Source organism: Pieris brassicae, chromosome 6 (assembly GCF_905147105.1).
Source record: "Pieris brassicae chromosome 6, ilPieBrab1.1, whole genome shotgun sequence".
Lineage (NCBI taxonomy): Eukaryota > Metazoa > Arthropoda > Insecta > Lepidoptera > Pieridae > Pieris > Pieris brassicae.
In genome coordinates, this window is record NC_059670.1 from 7,882,215 (window position 1) to 7,901,190 (window position 18,976).

Sequence of the window (18,976 nt, forward strand, 5' to 3'; positions counted from 1 at the left end):
ATTTAATTAATTACATGGATGGACAAGAAAATGAATGGCCGAGTCACGGGCAAAATCTAATATTTAGTAACTAACAAGTGTAACTAGGCTAATTAAAATTATATAGCTAATAAAGTAAATGTGTGTTGTTGACATTGACCAACATATAAAAATGTTTCTCATATATATAAATAAACTAGTTTTTAATAGATCCACATTTGTATGTACCACGTATACCTTGAAGATTACTGATGAAATAAGGAAAAAATATATATGTATGTAACTTTCTTAAAATACAATAACATACTTTGTTTAGTTTTAACCGAGTTAAAAGTGAAGAAAGTTATTAGACATGTAATTTATTATTAATGAACGTGAATTTAAATGTAATGATTAATAGATGTTAAAGGATTTTAATGGATCTTCCACAATATGATTATACAGTATGATTTTTTTAAACATTGTTTAGAGGTTATAAGCGGTTCAGTTGAGAAAAACCCAATAAGTCATTTTTTTATCGGTTAGTGAATATAAACATTGAACCATGTTGATTAATACACGCATATGGGCACGTGAAGACATATTTCCATGTCTATATCATAACAATACGGCCCGTTTTTTTGGCCAAGTCGAGCAAAAAGCGGCATTCTGTTCTCGAAGCAGTTTAGGCGACCCTCCTATAACGTTGTGGATTTAAAAAGAAGCCCATATTAAGCAAATTACCCTAAGCAACCTAAATTAATATGACCAAGTCAATCTATTTATTTAACATAAAAGTTTTTTTTAGTATTGATATGGTAATATGTTGTGAGGCTCATCACGAAATAATTTACGACAGAAGGTCTCTTCAGTAGGTACTAAATAAATAAACCTGCTTGGTTTTTTTTGACGGTAGAAGAAATGTTTTGCAGGAATTGGTTTGCTTTTTCTCGGAACCATTACTATTACAAATAGAACCCCAACTATTTATACTAAACGCGAAGTTAATAGTTATAATATCTAGTGCTAATTAATACGAAAATTGTCATTGAATGTCCGATCTAAATAACATCGAGCGGGTCTTGTATTTCACAATACATTCTTTAGGTAACAGTGAGTTGCGGTTGCGGTGTGTGGAATGTAAGTTTCTGTGGTTTGTTTTAATCAAATCCGTTAAGCATACTACAGCTGAATCAATTATATTCTTCTTAACGAAAATGTCAAATAGTTTTGGTCTGTAAAAAATATTATTTATTGCACTGGTGGTTTAATGGACCTTTTGCGTTGCCCTGTTCGTTAACGAAACTCAATCAATACTCTTTTTATATGTATCCGTGATGATGGGGCAGAAATATTTACGTACAAACCTCATTACATTAATGTAATATCACTATTGAAGTAACGATAATATGATCATGAGCTTGCACATGTGCATTATTAAGCTTAAAATTAGTTTTAATTTAATACTTAATATGCTTTTGTATTCTTGATTCCGAGCACATTGTTATCTAACAAGCGATCCATCAGATACCAGATTGATCCCATCCTTCCATTGTCCAGTACCATATCCACAAATTACCTCAAACAATAGAGCCATCTTGCCTGTATTGTCTAAATACATTGAAATTACAGCTTATCTCTCACTGGCCACACACTTATGTAAGTCAAGCACGTAAATCACAATACTAAATGCCGCCTCCTCAGCGTAGTGCATCACTCTTTTAAGATAGGGTTGGAAAATAAAGAAATTATACCTTCCTAACAGATTTATACTATAGAAGACAACAGAACTAATGAATTGGCAGCGAGAACGAGGTACGTAATTTAATGCCCTGAAGTAACATTTCAAGAAAACGGAAAGGGAAAACTCAAAATAACTTTATTCATATAGGTAGTCAGGTACACTTATAATCGTTAACAGAAAAGGTGTTAAATTGATTCTAAATCTATATTTACTACCAGTTCGCAAGTCAAGAGCGTAGAGCGGGCAAGAATAAAATAAAATTTTACGAATATTATAAGAATGAACGCATAAGAAACTATTCTGCATACGGCGATTATTTAACAAATATAATTTTAACGGTATCAAGTTTAAATGTTAGTTATAAATGCCATCACGATACCTCGAAACCGCATTAGTAACTAACTAACAGTAAATACAAAACTTTAAATACCTATGGAAGTGAGCCTTTATTTAATTACTTCAAAATTAAATTAAATAGATTTATATTTCAAACAGATTTCCATTGACCATTAATATCTCTATTCCCACATTTGATTCCCACGGCTAGATCTCACGGAACAATGTACTGCCGGGCTTGTTTTGCCTGATATAAAGAGGAAAGTGACCCGTGTTTAACTTTTTAATGAAGCTTTTAATTAATTATCTTCTCTATGAGTTGCATTGAAATTATTAAAACATAAGCATTTTAAACCTGCCGTTGCCGTGCTGGGTACCGTGCTGTAATAAGAACTAAAAATGTATATTTAGTTATTTAGATTAGGTACTGCCTTCGCGACTTAACGGTACGGATTCGCGCGATGAGATTTTAACGCACAGACTGCAGACGCACAGTGCGTTAAACTCTTGTAAGACTGCGAGAGGACTCTGTTTTAGTCTGAATAAAATATCTACATACATTTAGGAAGACATTTTAAATCTTATAATAAACACTGAAATTCATATTCCAAATAATTTCATCCAATTCAATTTGGTTAGATTCAGTCTCAAGTCTCCACGTTATATCCAGCTGATTTAGATTGCCCCCATGTGGGCATGGGCCACACGTTGGGAAACTCTGGTTTAGGCAGTCTCAAATACTTAAAATACACATTTCTGAAGACGGTTAACTGATATAATTTTATGTAGAATTTATATAAAACAATCAATACTAGATAAATGATTTCTAATATCGTCGATTCATCAGTAACGGTGAAATCGGACGTGGCACACGAGGCACGTACCACGTGAAAACATTCGCATTTATATCACTCGCTTTTTGATTACAAGATAAAGTTAATAAATATAAGAGAATTTTAGATTTTATTAATCACGTTTTGATAATTTGTATGCAGCCCTCTTTTGTTTTTTTTAAGACTTGTAGACACTTAGCCTCGAGCAAGAGGCCGTTGTCAACTTTAGACATGCCAATTTCCTCACAATATTTTTCCTTACGAGCGGATGTTAACTACACCCATAAAAAGTAAAATCAATGTACAAACCTCTGTAAAAAGGTTTTATATCAATGAAAGCAAGACAGAGAGTGAATAATATTTAAAAATATTTGCGTGGTGGCGCATATTTTTAGTACAAATAACCTAAAGCTACCTAGCCTAGCATCATCAGAAGTACGTAGCATATATTAGAAGTACGTAGCAATGATAAGTATAAGTAAACTAAATTTTGGTATTAGAAATACGTACCTACTGTTACGCTTCTAGTTTCTGTCCGCGACGCAATTAATTGTTTTAAGTTTATCACCAATTGCCTCCATTGTTTTTCAGACATTGGTCTGAAATTATCACCAATGTCTGAAAAACAATGGAACCTAACAACACGAGTAAGATATTCTTCTCGAATCCTATGGTCGAATATTAAGGTCAATATTATCATAATGGCTTATAATAGTGATATAATATTTTATAACGTACAAGTGATTTACATGAAAGTTATGCAACTCGAAAGTTTTAGAAAAATAAGAAACTTGATAGTCAGGGTGTGAGCGAAAAAACCCGTTTTTAAGTATTTAAGACATCGACTTTTCATTTATTTTCTTAACAATTTAGTATTTGCATAATACAGCCTGTATTATATTTGAGTTTATTACTTGGGCCACAGTCTAAGAACCCGAAACTATGAATAAAAACCCTTGATAGCATTGAAAATTTTATAGCTACAACATGAATTACCAAATGCATTGTTATAAAGACAATGAATTCACGAGCTTTTAATGAATATATAAATAAGATGTACCAAGTGTTAGATGCACTTTAGCATGAATTGTTCAATAGATTGATGGTATTCCGCAATAAAATAGTAGTCATTCAATATGAAAAATGAAATGAGTTCAGACAAAAACTATTTTTCGCCAAGTAAAAACAGTATGAATTCATTAACTCAAGTTTGTAAAATTACGACTGTTCTGAGCAATTTGTCGACTGTAATAATAAAATAATGGGTCAGGATAACCGTGTGGATGTCGCAAGAATATGTTAACAAAGCATTAACTTCAAATAATATGTCATTAAAATTATGAAGTTAATCGTTAAAAATGCTTGAATGTCCTTAACATGATAATATCCTTATTAAGTAAAAAAACTAAACGACCTGTTGATCCGACCTTCAGGGTAACAAGTCGTGATTTAATTTGAATTAGAAAGTAACAAATTCTTCCTACAATTATAACCTTTAAGCTGGTAAACACAACCTTCTACAATCTGTTATATTGTAGAAGGTTCCTTCTAGTGCCTAACTAGATTAGTTAATTACAAAACAAAAATATATTTTAATGTTTGTCTTAAACACTTATTTAATATAAATCTGCTTATAAACTCAAATCAATATGCCATACTATCTAAAAATTTATTAACAATCACATTTTACAAGCTAGGTGAAAATTAAACCCAAATATTTTTTTTTTCAAAAACAAAACTTAAGATATAGTTGGTTCTATGAATTAAAAAAAAATACTCACAATTCAAATCAGAATCCAATACACACGTCCACTCACAAAACTGTAAAAGTAATCAGAAAAATACTATAAAATAATCCATAACTTAGATACCAAACATGTCACGAAAAATTCCAAACGAATTAGAAATAACACAAATATCTATTTCTAAATTTAGATGTGCAGTTCGTGTTTTCTTTGCGGGAAGACGTATGGTATTTACACTTTTCTCATTTAAAATTTCGACTACGCAACAGCCAAACACGACATAGCGTCCATGTGGCAAACAGAAAACTGACTTGCGTTGGCGCCGACCAATCACAACTTGGCATTCTTTCCATTTTGATTGTATTACCCGGCGGACTTAAAAGTATTCCGTGCTGCTTACTTTTTGGTCGTGCAATATTACAGATTATTCTGAATTGTATTTTAAAACTAAAAAAAATAACAAGTATTCACATCGTGTGTTTTTATTATTACTTCCAAATTCGAAAGCAAATGTTTTGAAAACAATCTTAAATTAAACGATGTAGTAATAGTTTACATTTTTTATGCGAATGAATAACTTTCTAACGAAAATCTAAACAAAAAATTGCCTTTTGATATTTCATTAAAAGATTTGATCGCCACTAAAGAAATGTGGCCTCGTTTGTTCCGTAAGAACGAGAATGACGCAAGCTACAACTTACAAGTGCGAAATAATGACTTGAGCTAAACAACGTGAAGGAGATATAATGCAAAAATGCCAATTACAGTTGATTTACTGCCTGCATTGCATTGTACGCACTATGTTTATCACGGAAGTGTATTCTTGTACTTTATATATTCACTCGCTGTTAGTGTGAATTTAGGTGTTATATTCTAAGGTAAAGCTTACAAATAAAATGATAAAATACGACTATACAAAATACAGAATAGATACAATCGAAAGGAACTTAATTAATACCGGGTTTAAAAAAAGCCTTCAAAGAACTTAACAAGAACAAAAAATGGATCCGTGCCTACTTTAAATCCCAGAGATACGCAGATAAACTTAAATAGCGAAATGACATAGTAAATTTAGCACCAGCCTCTTATCGTAACCTGTATCAGGACAAAATAGTTGGAGCGCAAAACTACTAAGCTACAAACATGAGTTACAACAAACTTCACCATTCTCACCCTTCGATTCCAATGAAACTCTAACCAATATAAATAAGCTGAAGAATGACAGAAGTCCATGTCCTGACAGTAATCCAAATGAATGAAAATTGGTAAAATATCCCTACGCTTTATACCCAAATTATTCAACATGATATTGGAAAATCAAGAAATTCCCAAAATTTGGGGTGAATCCCATATAGTTATGTTGTAAAAGAAAGGTCAGATATCGGAAATTACCGCCCTATCAGTCTTCTATCAAATTTGTACAAACTGTTCGCAATGTCTGGAAAAAATAATGTCAATTATATTATATCACCAACGGGCAGGATATTCAATGACTGATCACATACACGTGGTAGATGTAATAGTAGAAAAGCATCAAGAGTTTAACCAGCTCCTAATCAATTACAAGAAATGATAGAAGACCTAAATACTGCCAGCAAAAAAATTGGACTACAATTAAATACTTCAAAAACAAAAGTTGCAACAAATAACAACATTTACTCGATTATGCTTAATGGAACAGCTATCTAGAGAGCTATACTTATCTTGGTAAACAAGTTTCCTTTAAGAAACAAAGACACGACATAGAACTGGAGCGCCGCATCACCACAACCTGGAAGAAGTTTTTATTATCTTCCAAAACATGTTGCGTAGTGTAAAAAGAAAATAAACAAGTATAACATCTAATTATACAATACAAACATTGTTTCTACAAATGTGTTCATATTTTTATATATGTAGTTAAAACACAATATCCATAATATTAAGATACGTTCTGGGTCATATATAAAAATAATGTGATCATATTCTTAACTTCTTCTTACTTGTAAATATAATAAATAATAGTTTTTGTAAAGATACATTTCATCGCAAAAATTACAAATAGAATGAGGGAATCGAGTTAGAAAATAAAGTGGAGTTCATTTAAAAATACCAAATAGTGGTGTTATAATTTATATAAAACCAAATAAAATTAAGATTAAATGTTTCCCAGTCCTGATGTATTTTTTTTATGAATTACTAAAAACAGTAGCCATTAAAAATATATACATATATAACGATAGCGTTACCGAATCAAAGGCAAAAAACAGCTTTTGAGATCACGCAAAAAAATGGTGGATAAACACTGTTTTTTCTACACTGTCAAAACATTAATAGCTAGGGAGCTGGCGGGCGTTTAAGTATATGATTTACTCGAATTTCGTATTGATAAGAGTTAAAGTTCAGACCATTACGACACATTTTTTTAAAATGAATTAAGGCATTCTAAAACGCACCAAGAGCCTTAGGGATTTTTTCCTTTAATCTGTACAAAAATCGATACAAAATCATTTGCGCTTGCCTGCCTCTGGAGTTAATGGTCAATACCATTTAGATAACGAAGAAAATCTCTAATATACATCCAGGTCTCTGGATTATCACAGAAGGTAGATGTAAAAATGTAAAAAAAGGTCTACTAAATCATTTGCTCGGAGCTGAAAGTGGGTCTTTTGTTTGACAATTTTTAAGCTAATAGGCAATAAGGCGAAGCCTTTTGTGCCTGACGCACGTCGTCGACTGTTTGGGTTAGGAAATGTTTTCCTTCATCGTTCGAGCTAATATTATATGAGCACAAAGAAAGTTGATTGGTGCACAGCCGGGATCGAACTTACGACCTGAGGGATGAGAGTCGCACGCTGAAGCCACAAGGCCAACACTGCTCAACCCGAAACTATGTATAGTAATTAATGTAAAATATTTCTTATGTTATTGCATTGTTTGCCAAAATGTTCGCTGGTGGGAAGGAAGTTGAGTTTGAAAATAAAGTGGAGTTCATTTAAAACTACGAAATAGTGGTTTTATAATTTATTAGTTATACACAGTGTATAATTAAAGGCATATCTACAAAAATACCAATACAGTACTATTTTTATTTCTTATACTAGCTTTTAAAGGCTAAAAGATACACATTTCTTAGTTAAATTCTTCTAATAACACCAATTTAAACTAATTTTCAAAACGTGCGTTAATTTAAAAAGAATATTAGGAACGCATACACATATTTTCACACTAGCAAGACTAGACACAGGTAAGTACAAACTCAACAATAACATAAAATAAAATTAATTTTATAAAAATAAATAACCTGTTGACATGTTTAAGCCGCGTAATAACCTTGGTAATAAATTATATTAAAAAATTCAGCTTAACACCATGAAATAATAATTTTAGGATAACTCTACTCGGAGATCAATGTCATACATTAAACTAAAAAACACATACCACACTTTGGTTCATGCATACTTTTGATGTGCTTTTTTGTATGCTTCAAAAACAAATCAGATACTACATTTTTTTATATAGTATAGTATACTAAAATGTACCTCAATTTTTTATAGACTTGACATTTTAATACAATTTAATTTTAAGTCAGTTCACGGTATACCCCCTACTAAGTTCAACCTCTGGTCCAATACAAAATTCTAAATACCCTCCTATAAGCTCTATGTTTAAATCTACCCTCTGAACTACCCTTATAATTAACAGATCTTACTTGTCTAAGTCTTCCTAAATAATTATCCTCTAATTCTTATTAATTTATATAATATCACTCTACATTGAGTTTGACAAAGTATTAAATGATTATGTGAAATATATCATCTTTGGAATATTAATACCTGTAGCGTTGCCACAGATTACAATTGTATCTCTTATTCAGGAAAATAAAATTAGTTTTGTACTACTAAAGAAAAACTCAAATGTCACACTGTGTGAACGGTATTTGAGCCTAGGAAATAATTTATTTAAAACTATAATTGGAATGATGTAGTTTAAAAAATTATTATATAAAAACAATTGTTATGTGCCAGTTACAAAATATGTAACTGGCACATAACAATAATAATATAAAAAGCTTCTTATTTAAATACTTTAGCAAATACAATACAATGACATTATGAAGTTAGGACTGACACACCATAGTAGAAACTCTTATTATAAAAAAATAACCGTTTTATAAAAGGAAGGTTTTGGGCCAAAGCTTAATACTTTAGATACCTGTGAACCTAAACATCCTTTAAAATACTGATAATTAACTTAAAATACTGATGAGTAACATTGTACCGCGGCGATATTACTTCTCTGCACTTGTGTAATATTTTTTTTAACTAACAATTATGACATTATCTACCATTTTTCGCTTTGTCAATTTACTTTCGAAAAGTTATTTAATTTATTTTTACTTGTGAATTTATTCGTGCTACGTTTTTTTTAAGATTATAACATTTTAATCAACTGTGAAATGTCAACCATCTGTTAAAATTTTGAGAATAGAGGGATAGAAATTTTGTTGAGTAAGCCATCCCAATATGAACAATGTAACAGCTTAAAATATATAATAAATTCGTAATAATACTGAAATTTTGCATTTTTATAAACGCAACCAAGCAAGGGAATAGGTGTCTATAGTAGCTGGATTTGTGTTGCCAGCTTTTTAGGCAAGATACACAAACTTAATTCTAAAAAGAGAAAACTTTTGTAACTACATTCGGTATCATATATGGGCCCTATATCAAAATAGAACAGGCATATAAACGTCGACTTATAATTGTCCTCTCACAATTTTATTACGTTCCAATTTTTTTATATTGCACAGTGTTTTGTCTTAAATCGCATCAATCCGGAACGATCCAATTATTGTAGACGTGTTGCCAGTCGATATGTTTAAAGTAGGGATGTTCCTTTATTTCGTTTATACCATCTGTACCGCCGCCGAGACGCTCCGAAGGCTCGTATGTCAGGAGCTGAAAGGCGAGAATTTTTTAAAAGAAAATTATTTAGACAATATTTATTCTTTAAAACGTCGAACTATTACTATAAAATTCATTTAATACCATAGTTTAAAAATATGAGCATTATATATAGGTAACACAATGTACACTTATGAACTAAATGTATATGAAATGCTTCTAAACAAAGATTTGTCCTCTATCAGCACGAGGCATAGTGAAATAGGAGCACGCTCTTACATTCTCGTGGGAACAACACGCAAATACGTATAAATGTAGGGTATATTATAATTGTCCCGCTTAAGTCCATACATTTCTGAATTAATTTCAATAATATTTTTTATGAAATTAGTTGTTCAGCTTTTTATACATTCTAACCCGATTGTTCACCAAGGTAGAAAGGCGAGTCAGGGAAAATATTGTAATTATCACCTACCTGAGTGAGCAGAGATTCCACCTCAACACTGAGATCTTCGGGAAGCTGTAAGATTGTATGGCTCGTGAAAGTTGACTTGTGGTACTCTGATAAGGGCTGAAAATGTTCATTTCTTCATACAAAAGAAACAAATACTAAATTCGTATAAACTCGATATTGCACGTGTGAAATCGGAATCCATTTTCTGCAACAATTTTTCTCAAGTGCAATATTTGATACATCCAATAATAGCCTTAATAATTTTAATAGTAAATAAAATTAATTTAAAATGTATTTTCATAACAATTGCTGATTTCTTAAAATAAGATACACACAAACAGTGTGTATCTTGAAGACATTCTCACTCTTTAATTGAGTAGTTCATCTCCTTAATTAATGAAGTGATAAATAGATTTTGATATCCAACCAATAGTTTATCAAAATAAAATAGAATCTCCAAAAACACATACAATATGTGTTGAAACACATACATAAAGCAGTATGTATTAAAAAAACTATAACAAAACTTACCACTCCACAAATAAGCTCATACAGGATCGCCCCTAAACTCCAATAATCACAAACTTTGTCCAATCCATCCTCTTCCATATAAACGTGAGTATATAACTCCGGGGCAATGTATATACTCCATGGAGACCGCCGGATTTGGGATAATGCCATATCCATACCGGAGTGGTGGATGAAGTATGTCAAAATGATCTGACCACCATCAGATAGGAGGACATTTGATGGATTTAAGTCACTGGAATATTTCCAAGAAAATTATTTAATGACAAAGGCCGCGTATTTACTTACAAAAATTAATTCATTTAATGCATCATGCATTTTTATAAAAAATTTAATTATACTGTACTTAAATAAATTAAAAATCGAAGAAGTATTTATTTAAAATACAATAAGTTAGTATACCCATCCTTATAAACAGAATAATAAAATAAAATAAAAGTTACCGGCAAATAACACCAGCGTTGTGTAAACTTTCTAACGCAGTTAGGATTTCCGCTCCCCACATACATATTGTTGAAGGTGGAAGCACGTCACGGGGCGATTTGGATAACTGAAATTATTAAGAGTAAATAAACTGTTTTGTTTTACATAAAACTTGTACTAGACATTTCAGTTTTTAAAACTTATAATAGACGATATGTTATTTAATACGCGCTTAATGTTCGGAACGTCAAATTTGAGAGATTTCCGTCAATTTGATTGTTTGCTTCAATATTTACATATTTTTAAGAACAGATTTGTATGTAATTATTAAAAACAGATAATATCATTAACGAGTAAACGAGATCGTTTGAGTTGAGTTGAGAGGTTGGGGGGTCGAGTTTGTTTTAAAAGGCGGTAACAGTCTGTTGAACAAAACGTGTGTGTACTTATGTACAATATATTATTATAATTCTTTAACTTAAAAATTTGAAAGAAAAGAAAGAAAAAATCTTTTCAAAAATTTTATTCTACGTTTGTAGAAAAAACTAAAATATTGACGGTAGCTAACTTCAGGGTGTCGGTTTTTTGTGACGGTGTACGCGTGCATTGTAAAAATTTACTCGCATCATTTTTCCCTTACGCTCCAAAAGAAGTATAACTTCAATAATAAATGCAAACTACATATAGATACAAACGATTCGTACCTACATAAAACTAAATAATAATATTACGGACGGGGGTCGCAAGTCTGTTTTACTTAACTTTTTGGCTTTATCGTGGGTAGCGACATAATGGCAAATGGTTGAAAAACGATGGAACTAAACAATTTTATGTATCAAATTAAAGTGAGTAATTGTATTGTATTTTAAAAATTAATAAAAGTAAAATCGTTAACTCACCTTAACACTAGGACTAGGCACATCACTATTCTCCTTCTTCACATCACTATCGCCACTCTCGGTCAACGCTTTATCAACATCTAACAACAACTTTTGAGAACTAGTAACCAATTCCTTAACCGACAATTCTTCATTTCGATTAACATCTGTCGGAACATTATTCTCCGAATGTGTTTGTTTGGGAAAGACATTTTCTAAATTTACTCTCCTTGGTGTGTTTGGGATGGATTGTGTATAGTTCTTGATATAATCGAATAGTTTCTGTCCAGGTGCGTATGATAGTATGAGAAAAATTAAGTTATTTGAGTCTATATAGGCGTGAAGTGGCACCATGTACGGTATGAGGGTTGGTAGAATTGGTTCTCTTGTGTCTTGAGTGCGTTGGAAGTAATTGTCAAATTCTGTTAGATTTTGCGGGACTTTTTGAATGACCTGAAATAAGAAAATTAATAATATGTAAAATTAATTTTTTTCTCATATAAATACTAAGATTAAATCAAATAGAGCCACTTTACAAGAGTAGTCGAATTATTATCAAATACATAACAGTTTAAAGAAAACACTTTATTACCGGATTGAAGCTATGTAAACTTATAATTATTTTACATAATTTAAAATTTTGTTCATAAAAAGTGTTTTCTTTAAATGAGTAAAAGCTATGTTAACAAAAGACAATACTATACATAATAGTTAATAATTCTTAATAATTTAAATTCTACCTGTATATTTTTTAATTTATTTCAAGTTATAGAAAATATAAATACCTGAGAGTCGCACGCTGAAATAAAAAATCTAAGCAAAATCTATCTCGCTTTAATACTAGCAGTGTGTAACATACCTTCATTGCGTAGCAAGTTTGCTCAGTCTTATGCAGTACTAACATCATGGTATTCCCAAGAACTGCCAGTACGCGATACATTGCCAATTCTTCATACGGTCGCCGAAGCATTGATAGGGGAATCCCGCAATGGATTGATTTTGGAGTGTCTATCTCCCGCTCTGGTAATAGCTATAGAAGGGAGACATATATAGTTCGTTCCTATAATTGTGTTTTATATAACAGATAAAAAGTTGTTTAAAGTATAATAATCTTACACTCTGTTCTGCGCCGCTCAAATGCTTCTTATAAATATCTTCGGCATACGATAGATATTTATTTGTTTTTTCTTTTATCAACGCCCGCCTTTCTGGATCCGAATCAGCTGTAATGTATATTTTTAATTACAACAATTAGTAAAATCTAGAATGTACAACTTTTTAAAATATCTATTTCGGACAAATATTGATTTGAAGGTTTAATGGATAACTTTGAGACAAAAATGAACATGAAATACATCATGACCGTATGATTACCGATTTTCTCACGTAAATTGTGTTGTGTGTGCGCACATTTGAAGATAACTCCTTGACTCTGGGATTCGATTGAACTGAAGATTGTAAGTAAACGCTTAACCGTGAATAAAAAAGCTTTTAGCTGTAAGATCGCTCATTAGGATCTATTATCTTTTTTGTTTTATTCTCCTATTGTGATGTTGATATGTAGTGCTAATATTATGTAATGATATTAATAATAAAACTTTATTGAAAACACAATATGGTTGTGACTAAATTGACCTAACGCTAGACAACACTATGGGAGCCTGTGTGTGTGACTGGAATACAATTCTCCCGTGGTACACGGTGTCTGTTTAAAACAAAATGTATGTAAGTATGGTTAAATTTATTCACTAAGTTTTCGTCTAATTAAGACCAGCTCTAATTATTTTGTACATTACTACAATACCAGCTGCAATACAATAAAATATTTTTTTAATAGTTCTACTTGTAAGCAAAACAACTTAGAAAATATGTAAAGTCTATTCGTTTAGATTACGAATGATAGCCAGATCATAATCTTTTGATAATATTATTAATGAATACTTACAATTCTGTTTCACTTGTTTTTGAAAAAAAGAATGTAAATATACAAAATCCATTGTTAAATTTACTGGGACTCTTTTGTTAGACGGCCTTTACTTTTATATTGGCAAAATAAGGATTATAAGTAAAGCATGTGTTCAATGATTCTCTCTATATGAAGATTTGTTATTCAGTTAATTCGTATTTGTTTTACTATCAAAGCTTTAAATTATACATTTTACACTTTAAAAAATCGCATTTTTTATCTTTTAAGTTTTATGATCACGTTTATTAAGTTCCACCAATGTATCAAAACTAAATGTTAATGATATTGATAACATATCAGTGTCATTACTGTGGTATTATCACAGATTTAAATCATAGATGTGTCCACGCCATACTTAGGGCCAATGTGTCATTGATGTAGCTTACACGTATTATCTCCTTAATGAAGGTAACTGTGTACAAAGTTCAATCACAAATAGTTCTAAGAAGGCATTTCAAATTATTCAGCAGTGACGGCTTCAGCGTGCGGCTCTCATACATGAGGACAAAGGTTCTGTTCCAGCTGTGCACCAATGGACTTTCTGTCTTCTGTGTGTACTCGCTCGTACGGTGTAAGAAAATATCGTGATGAAACCGGTATTCCATGGACACAGAAGGCTCGAACGTAACGATAATTTTCGTCAAGTACGGTAATAAGTTTTTGACAGCTGGAAGTTTTATATATGTCTAACAAAGCATGTTCGTGCTTCCGTTAAGTTCCAAATGCGCTCTTACAAAGCACTCCTTAGGTTCCTCATAAATATTGTTACTTTTGTATTACAAAATTTATTTTGTTAGATAAATCCCAATATATCCTAATCGATTTTATAGAGCAACAAAGAGTGACGTATCTATGATTCTATTCTTTGTATATTGAATACTCTTGAAATATTATATTGCGGTTAAACAAGATATTTGATAGGATTAAGTTATATTAGTAAATAGTTCCAACTTTTATGGAGAATATTAGAATAGGGAATATAGGACCAACAGCTTGTTCGTGACATAAAGGAGACTTTATAGATTCCATCTTAGAACTACCATTGAAATCTTGGCGTCAGAAAAAAGAATGACTTCCTAACAGTCATTTCTACCCCTAACCTCTGAGTCATACTCATAGTCATTCTCTGAGAGAGATGATCTGCAGTCATACTCCAAAACCAACGACTTAATATTTTTTTATGAGTTTTAAAAAAACTTTTTTTTTAATTAAAAATAAACCTTGCTTCATTAAACGATACTATAAAAAGTATAGATTTGAATTTATATTACATATTTTTTAAATAATATTTGCACTTGCATTGTCGTTGGCATGTCTAGAATTATTATATTTAACCTTAAATTAATTCGGTCGCTTTATAAATATAATATTAGTAAATATTCGTTAAGCGTTATTATGATATGTGCTATTTACATAACGTTTTTCGTCAAATTAACGGTAAAGACATTGCTTGTGATATTTGAAAGCACAGACAAAATTAGTTTGAGTTTTGCAAGTATAAACCTTGTATATAATCAAGCAACGGTTTTTAATCCGCTTTAATAGTTACACTAAACACGAATTTCAGAGCAGTGTCTTTCTATGTGCGCATTTAACATTCGCTCGAACGATGAAGGAAAACATCGTGAGGAAACCGGCTTGCCTTAGACCCAAAAAGTTGATGGCGTGCGTCAGGCACAGAAGGCTGATCACCTACTTGCCTATTCGATTGACAAATGATCATAAAACATATACAGAAATCTGAGGCCCAGACCTACAAGGTAGTCATTGATTATTATTAAACACGAATTTCGGCTTTAAACTTATGAACAAAGATTTTAGGATAGGCTGGTGCCGTTAAATTTGTACTTACATTGTACACCAATAAGCATCTTCTCAATGCCAGATTTATAGAACTCAAATGCCCTTTGATATTCTCCCAAATCTTCACATCTCGCCGCCAAATTTAATAAATAACCGGCTTCGAATACATAACTATCCTCTGTCTTCGTTTTACATTCCATACCAGACAGGGACAAAACACTATACGACGAACTGCGCCGAGTTCTTTCGAACCCAATCGATCGCAACGAAACCGTGTCATATTTACTGATTGTTTCTATACTTTGTGAGTTCCCTGGATTTCTAGATTCTTGCACAACTCCGTCCACCTCTGACATCATAGAAGAATTAATCGACATCGTATCGACACTCGATCCATCGAATCGTTTCGGCATTGTGTGATAATCATCGAATTTCGACGTGGATGGCGCATCAAAATTAATTAAATCGGGCAACACATTCTTTTTAACAAGGGGCCTGATTTTGCTTATCGTAACTTTACTCAGCTCATCGTATAGATCACTGGAAATACTATCAAGTGAGTTAAGTGATTCAAAACTGTTTGAATTCGAATCGGTTTTTCGACTCGATTCTCGCAATTCGACATCAGTGGCTTCATATATTGGTATTTGTGATATGTCAGTTGGTATACTCGAATGTACTGGACTTGTAGTTGGTGGTGGAAGAATTTTATCTAAAAGTAATTAATATAACATGTTATACACACCAATCAGGAAAACTGGAAGAATTAAATGCTTATGCAATTGGCACTGATTTAATTATAACACTTGTAAATATTTAGGAAAACTTATTAGTTTTTCGTTGGATAGTAATCGCAGGTAAAACTCAGTGAAAAATTCCTACCAAAGATTATTGATAAGTTTAAATATTTCTATTGTAATTGTTATTCCTAAAATTTTATTCTCTTTAATTTTTAGTTTTCCACTTTTTAAAATATTGTGTTAAAAAGTGAAATCACATCACATATAAAAATATAACCAGTATAGTTATATAAATAGCTATTATATAGTTTCTTACTCTCTGGACTCCTGGTATCATCATCAGATGTCTGATATTCAAGTGGAGGTGCATCTTCAATAGGCAGCTGGAGAGAGGATCTAATTGCATTTATAACTCCCTTTGGCTCTGGATCAGGGTAGCCAGACTAAAAATTGAAAGATATTAAAACATATTCCCCGTCACAGAGGATTGGTCAAAACCAGCTAAATTTGGAATTTTATTCCTTAACAATTATGAGCCTTTTATTTTTATGAGTTCCTCTGAAAAACATTCTAACATCAATAGGAGCACATTGCAATATAAAAATCATTTTTAAGTTAAGAGAAGAGAATTTTAAAAAGGTATTGAATAACTTAATCACTATAATGTATCAACATACCTGAAGAAAATTTACAAAATCTGTACTTGTAAAAAGCAGTTTATGTTCCGCCACAAACTCCAATAGTTCTTTTATTGATTTTGCTCTTTCTTCTATCACCTGAAATTTATAATTTAAAAATGAATACCACATCTGTTATATACCTTTTGTTGGAATTATTCCAACATAATTTGGTTACATGGAGGATGAATGAATGAATGATAATATATCATAAAAAAAAATTAAATAACCTTTATCATACAACCAAGTATTATATGTGCAATTATAAAAATGATGAACAATCCATTGGCACAGCTTTGATTTTTACACATGCTAAAACCTAGTGATTAAAAAAAAAGCTTTTAATAAAAATATTTATATTAGAACCACCTCTTGTTGAAATCGTTTAAAGAAACTACTTTTTGACAATGGTGGAAATGTTCCTTTTAAGTATAACCCAGCATGTAATGTCTTCATATTCTTGTGTAATTGCTGAACATCGCTGTACCTTTTCCATACAGAAACTACTGTCACTGCTTCAGGGGAATCTATAGGGAAAAGCTGAAAATAAACAAAACAATAAATCTTTTACTAACATTGTGTTTCTTTTAATTCCACAACAAAAATCCAAAAACTAAGTAAGTTACTTGAATAGACTAAAACAATCAACTATTTTACACCTAGTCCATTTATATTTTACACAGTGGTTGTTCCTAAAATAGGAATTTCACACAAAAGTCAGAAACATTAAAAAAAAGTTATACACAAAGATAGTAGTCGCTAACTACATAGGTTTATTATGAGAAGAAAGCTTTATTATTATATGTACATGAGTTTAAGTATATGATGACACTTAAATAAGATTGTACAATTATATGATTAACTCAAAAGAAACGAAATGGAGGATATTGCCGTTAACTTAAATGGCATATACAGTTTGTTGAAAGTCGTATTGAAGTAACTTTTACTTTTACTAGCTTAAAGTACCAAAATGTACATATATTATATTTGTATTTTCGTGTAGACCTTTACACTTTTGTTTAGTATTAACCAACAAACCATTCGACAATCTAAAGATAAAATCGAATGCTTAAATTTTAATTATTTAAAATACATAACAGTACTTACAACAGATGTTATTTTATAAATAGTAAAACCACTTTTATGTTTTGCGGTTTCGTCGACTGAAAACCGCCGCACCCATTTATCTCTGGTAGACATAGTATTAACAAATACAAACACTAATCGACAGTTTATTCTAATATTAATGAATGCGCCAGTTGAAAGTAAACTGGGAGAAACGACATATTAAACTCAAAAACCGTAAATGAAAACATGAAATTGTGACTGCAAACAGCAATTTAATGCTGACTTATGGCTATAATATATATTCTACAGCCGAAATTCGAAACTCAATTTTGACAGCAAACATTGACGGCTGACACTGCGATATCGATCTTCATCTATTTATGAAGTCTGTATCACTAGAGTCTGTGCGAAAAAGACTATACCCGCATGCTGTGGAACGTATATTCTTCTACTTGAAATTTTATTCACGATTTAATATACGTTTCATTATCAAGATGATTACTTTCTAACTATCATTACGTAACAGTGTTGATACCATGACAAAACAACTTTAACTTTATGAAATAATAATAATGATTCACAAATGCATCAATATTCAGTATTAATAATCAAGTTTAATTATCTTATGCGTTTTGATATACAAAACGCCATTTTTCATTTGCTTCCGTAATTTTTGAATACCAGTCAACTACTCATAAAATTGAATGAGTTTAAGCAGGAAAAAACGCGATGATGAATCAACTGATTATATTTTTGAATGAATATCATTATATGATTTTGAAAAAAGTACTTCTATATTCTGCACACAAAAAAACATTTTGTAATACTGTTATGTATTCAATTTGTTTGTCTTGTTTGAACACAAACACATATTTTTTAAATTGAATATAGTACATCACACAAAAAACGCAAAGTTTAAAACATAAATTATTTAATG

The 18,976-nt window shown here is 31.2% G+C and overlaps 2 protein-coding genes across 5 annotated transcripts in view; both read right to left on the minus strand.

Annotated features, from left to right (window-relative positions):
- LOC123710853 overlaps positions 1-4,988 on the minus strand; it is a 42,651-nt gene extending 37,663 nt beyond the window's left edge. For 2 of the 3 annotated variants that reach the window (XM_045663110.1, XM_045663109.1), the window contains exon 1: positions 4,653-4,988. The gene's annotated coding sequence lies outside the window, so the exon portion shown is untranslated. The remainder of the gene's footprint in view (positions 1-4,652) is intronic. The other variant, XM_045663108.1, reaches the window with a different exon arrangement.
- A 2,626-nt stretch (positions 4,989-7,614) lies between these two features.
- LOC123711082 (ribosomal protein S6 kinase-like 1) lies at positions 7,615-18,302 on the minus strand. Of its 2 annotated transcripts, XM_045663488.1 has the most exons (13): positions 18,079-18,302; positions 17,370-17,511; positions 17,202-17,290; positions 16,972-17,070; positions 16,611-16,737; positions 15,604-16,266; positions 12,902-13,008; positions 12,645-12,815; positions 11,807-12,238; positions 10,928-11,034; positions 10,488-10,719; positions 9,978-10,073; positions 7,615-9,556 (listed from the first exon to the last, which is right to left on the minus strand). In XM_045663488.1, exons 1-13 carry the CDS (start codon positions 18,169-18,171, stop codon positions 9,428-9,430), a joined length of 2,487 nt encoding a protein of 828 aa, XP_045519444.1. In that variant the 5' UTR covers positions 18,172-18,302; the 3' UTR covers positions 7,615-9,427. The 2 variants fall into 2 exon arrangements, with proteins under 2 accessions (XP_045519444.1, XP_045519445.1); XM_045663489.1 differs by lacking the exon at positions 17,202-17,290 and having other exon boundaries at positions 17,341-17,511.
- Positions 18,303-18,976: the final 674 nt, after the last annotated feature.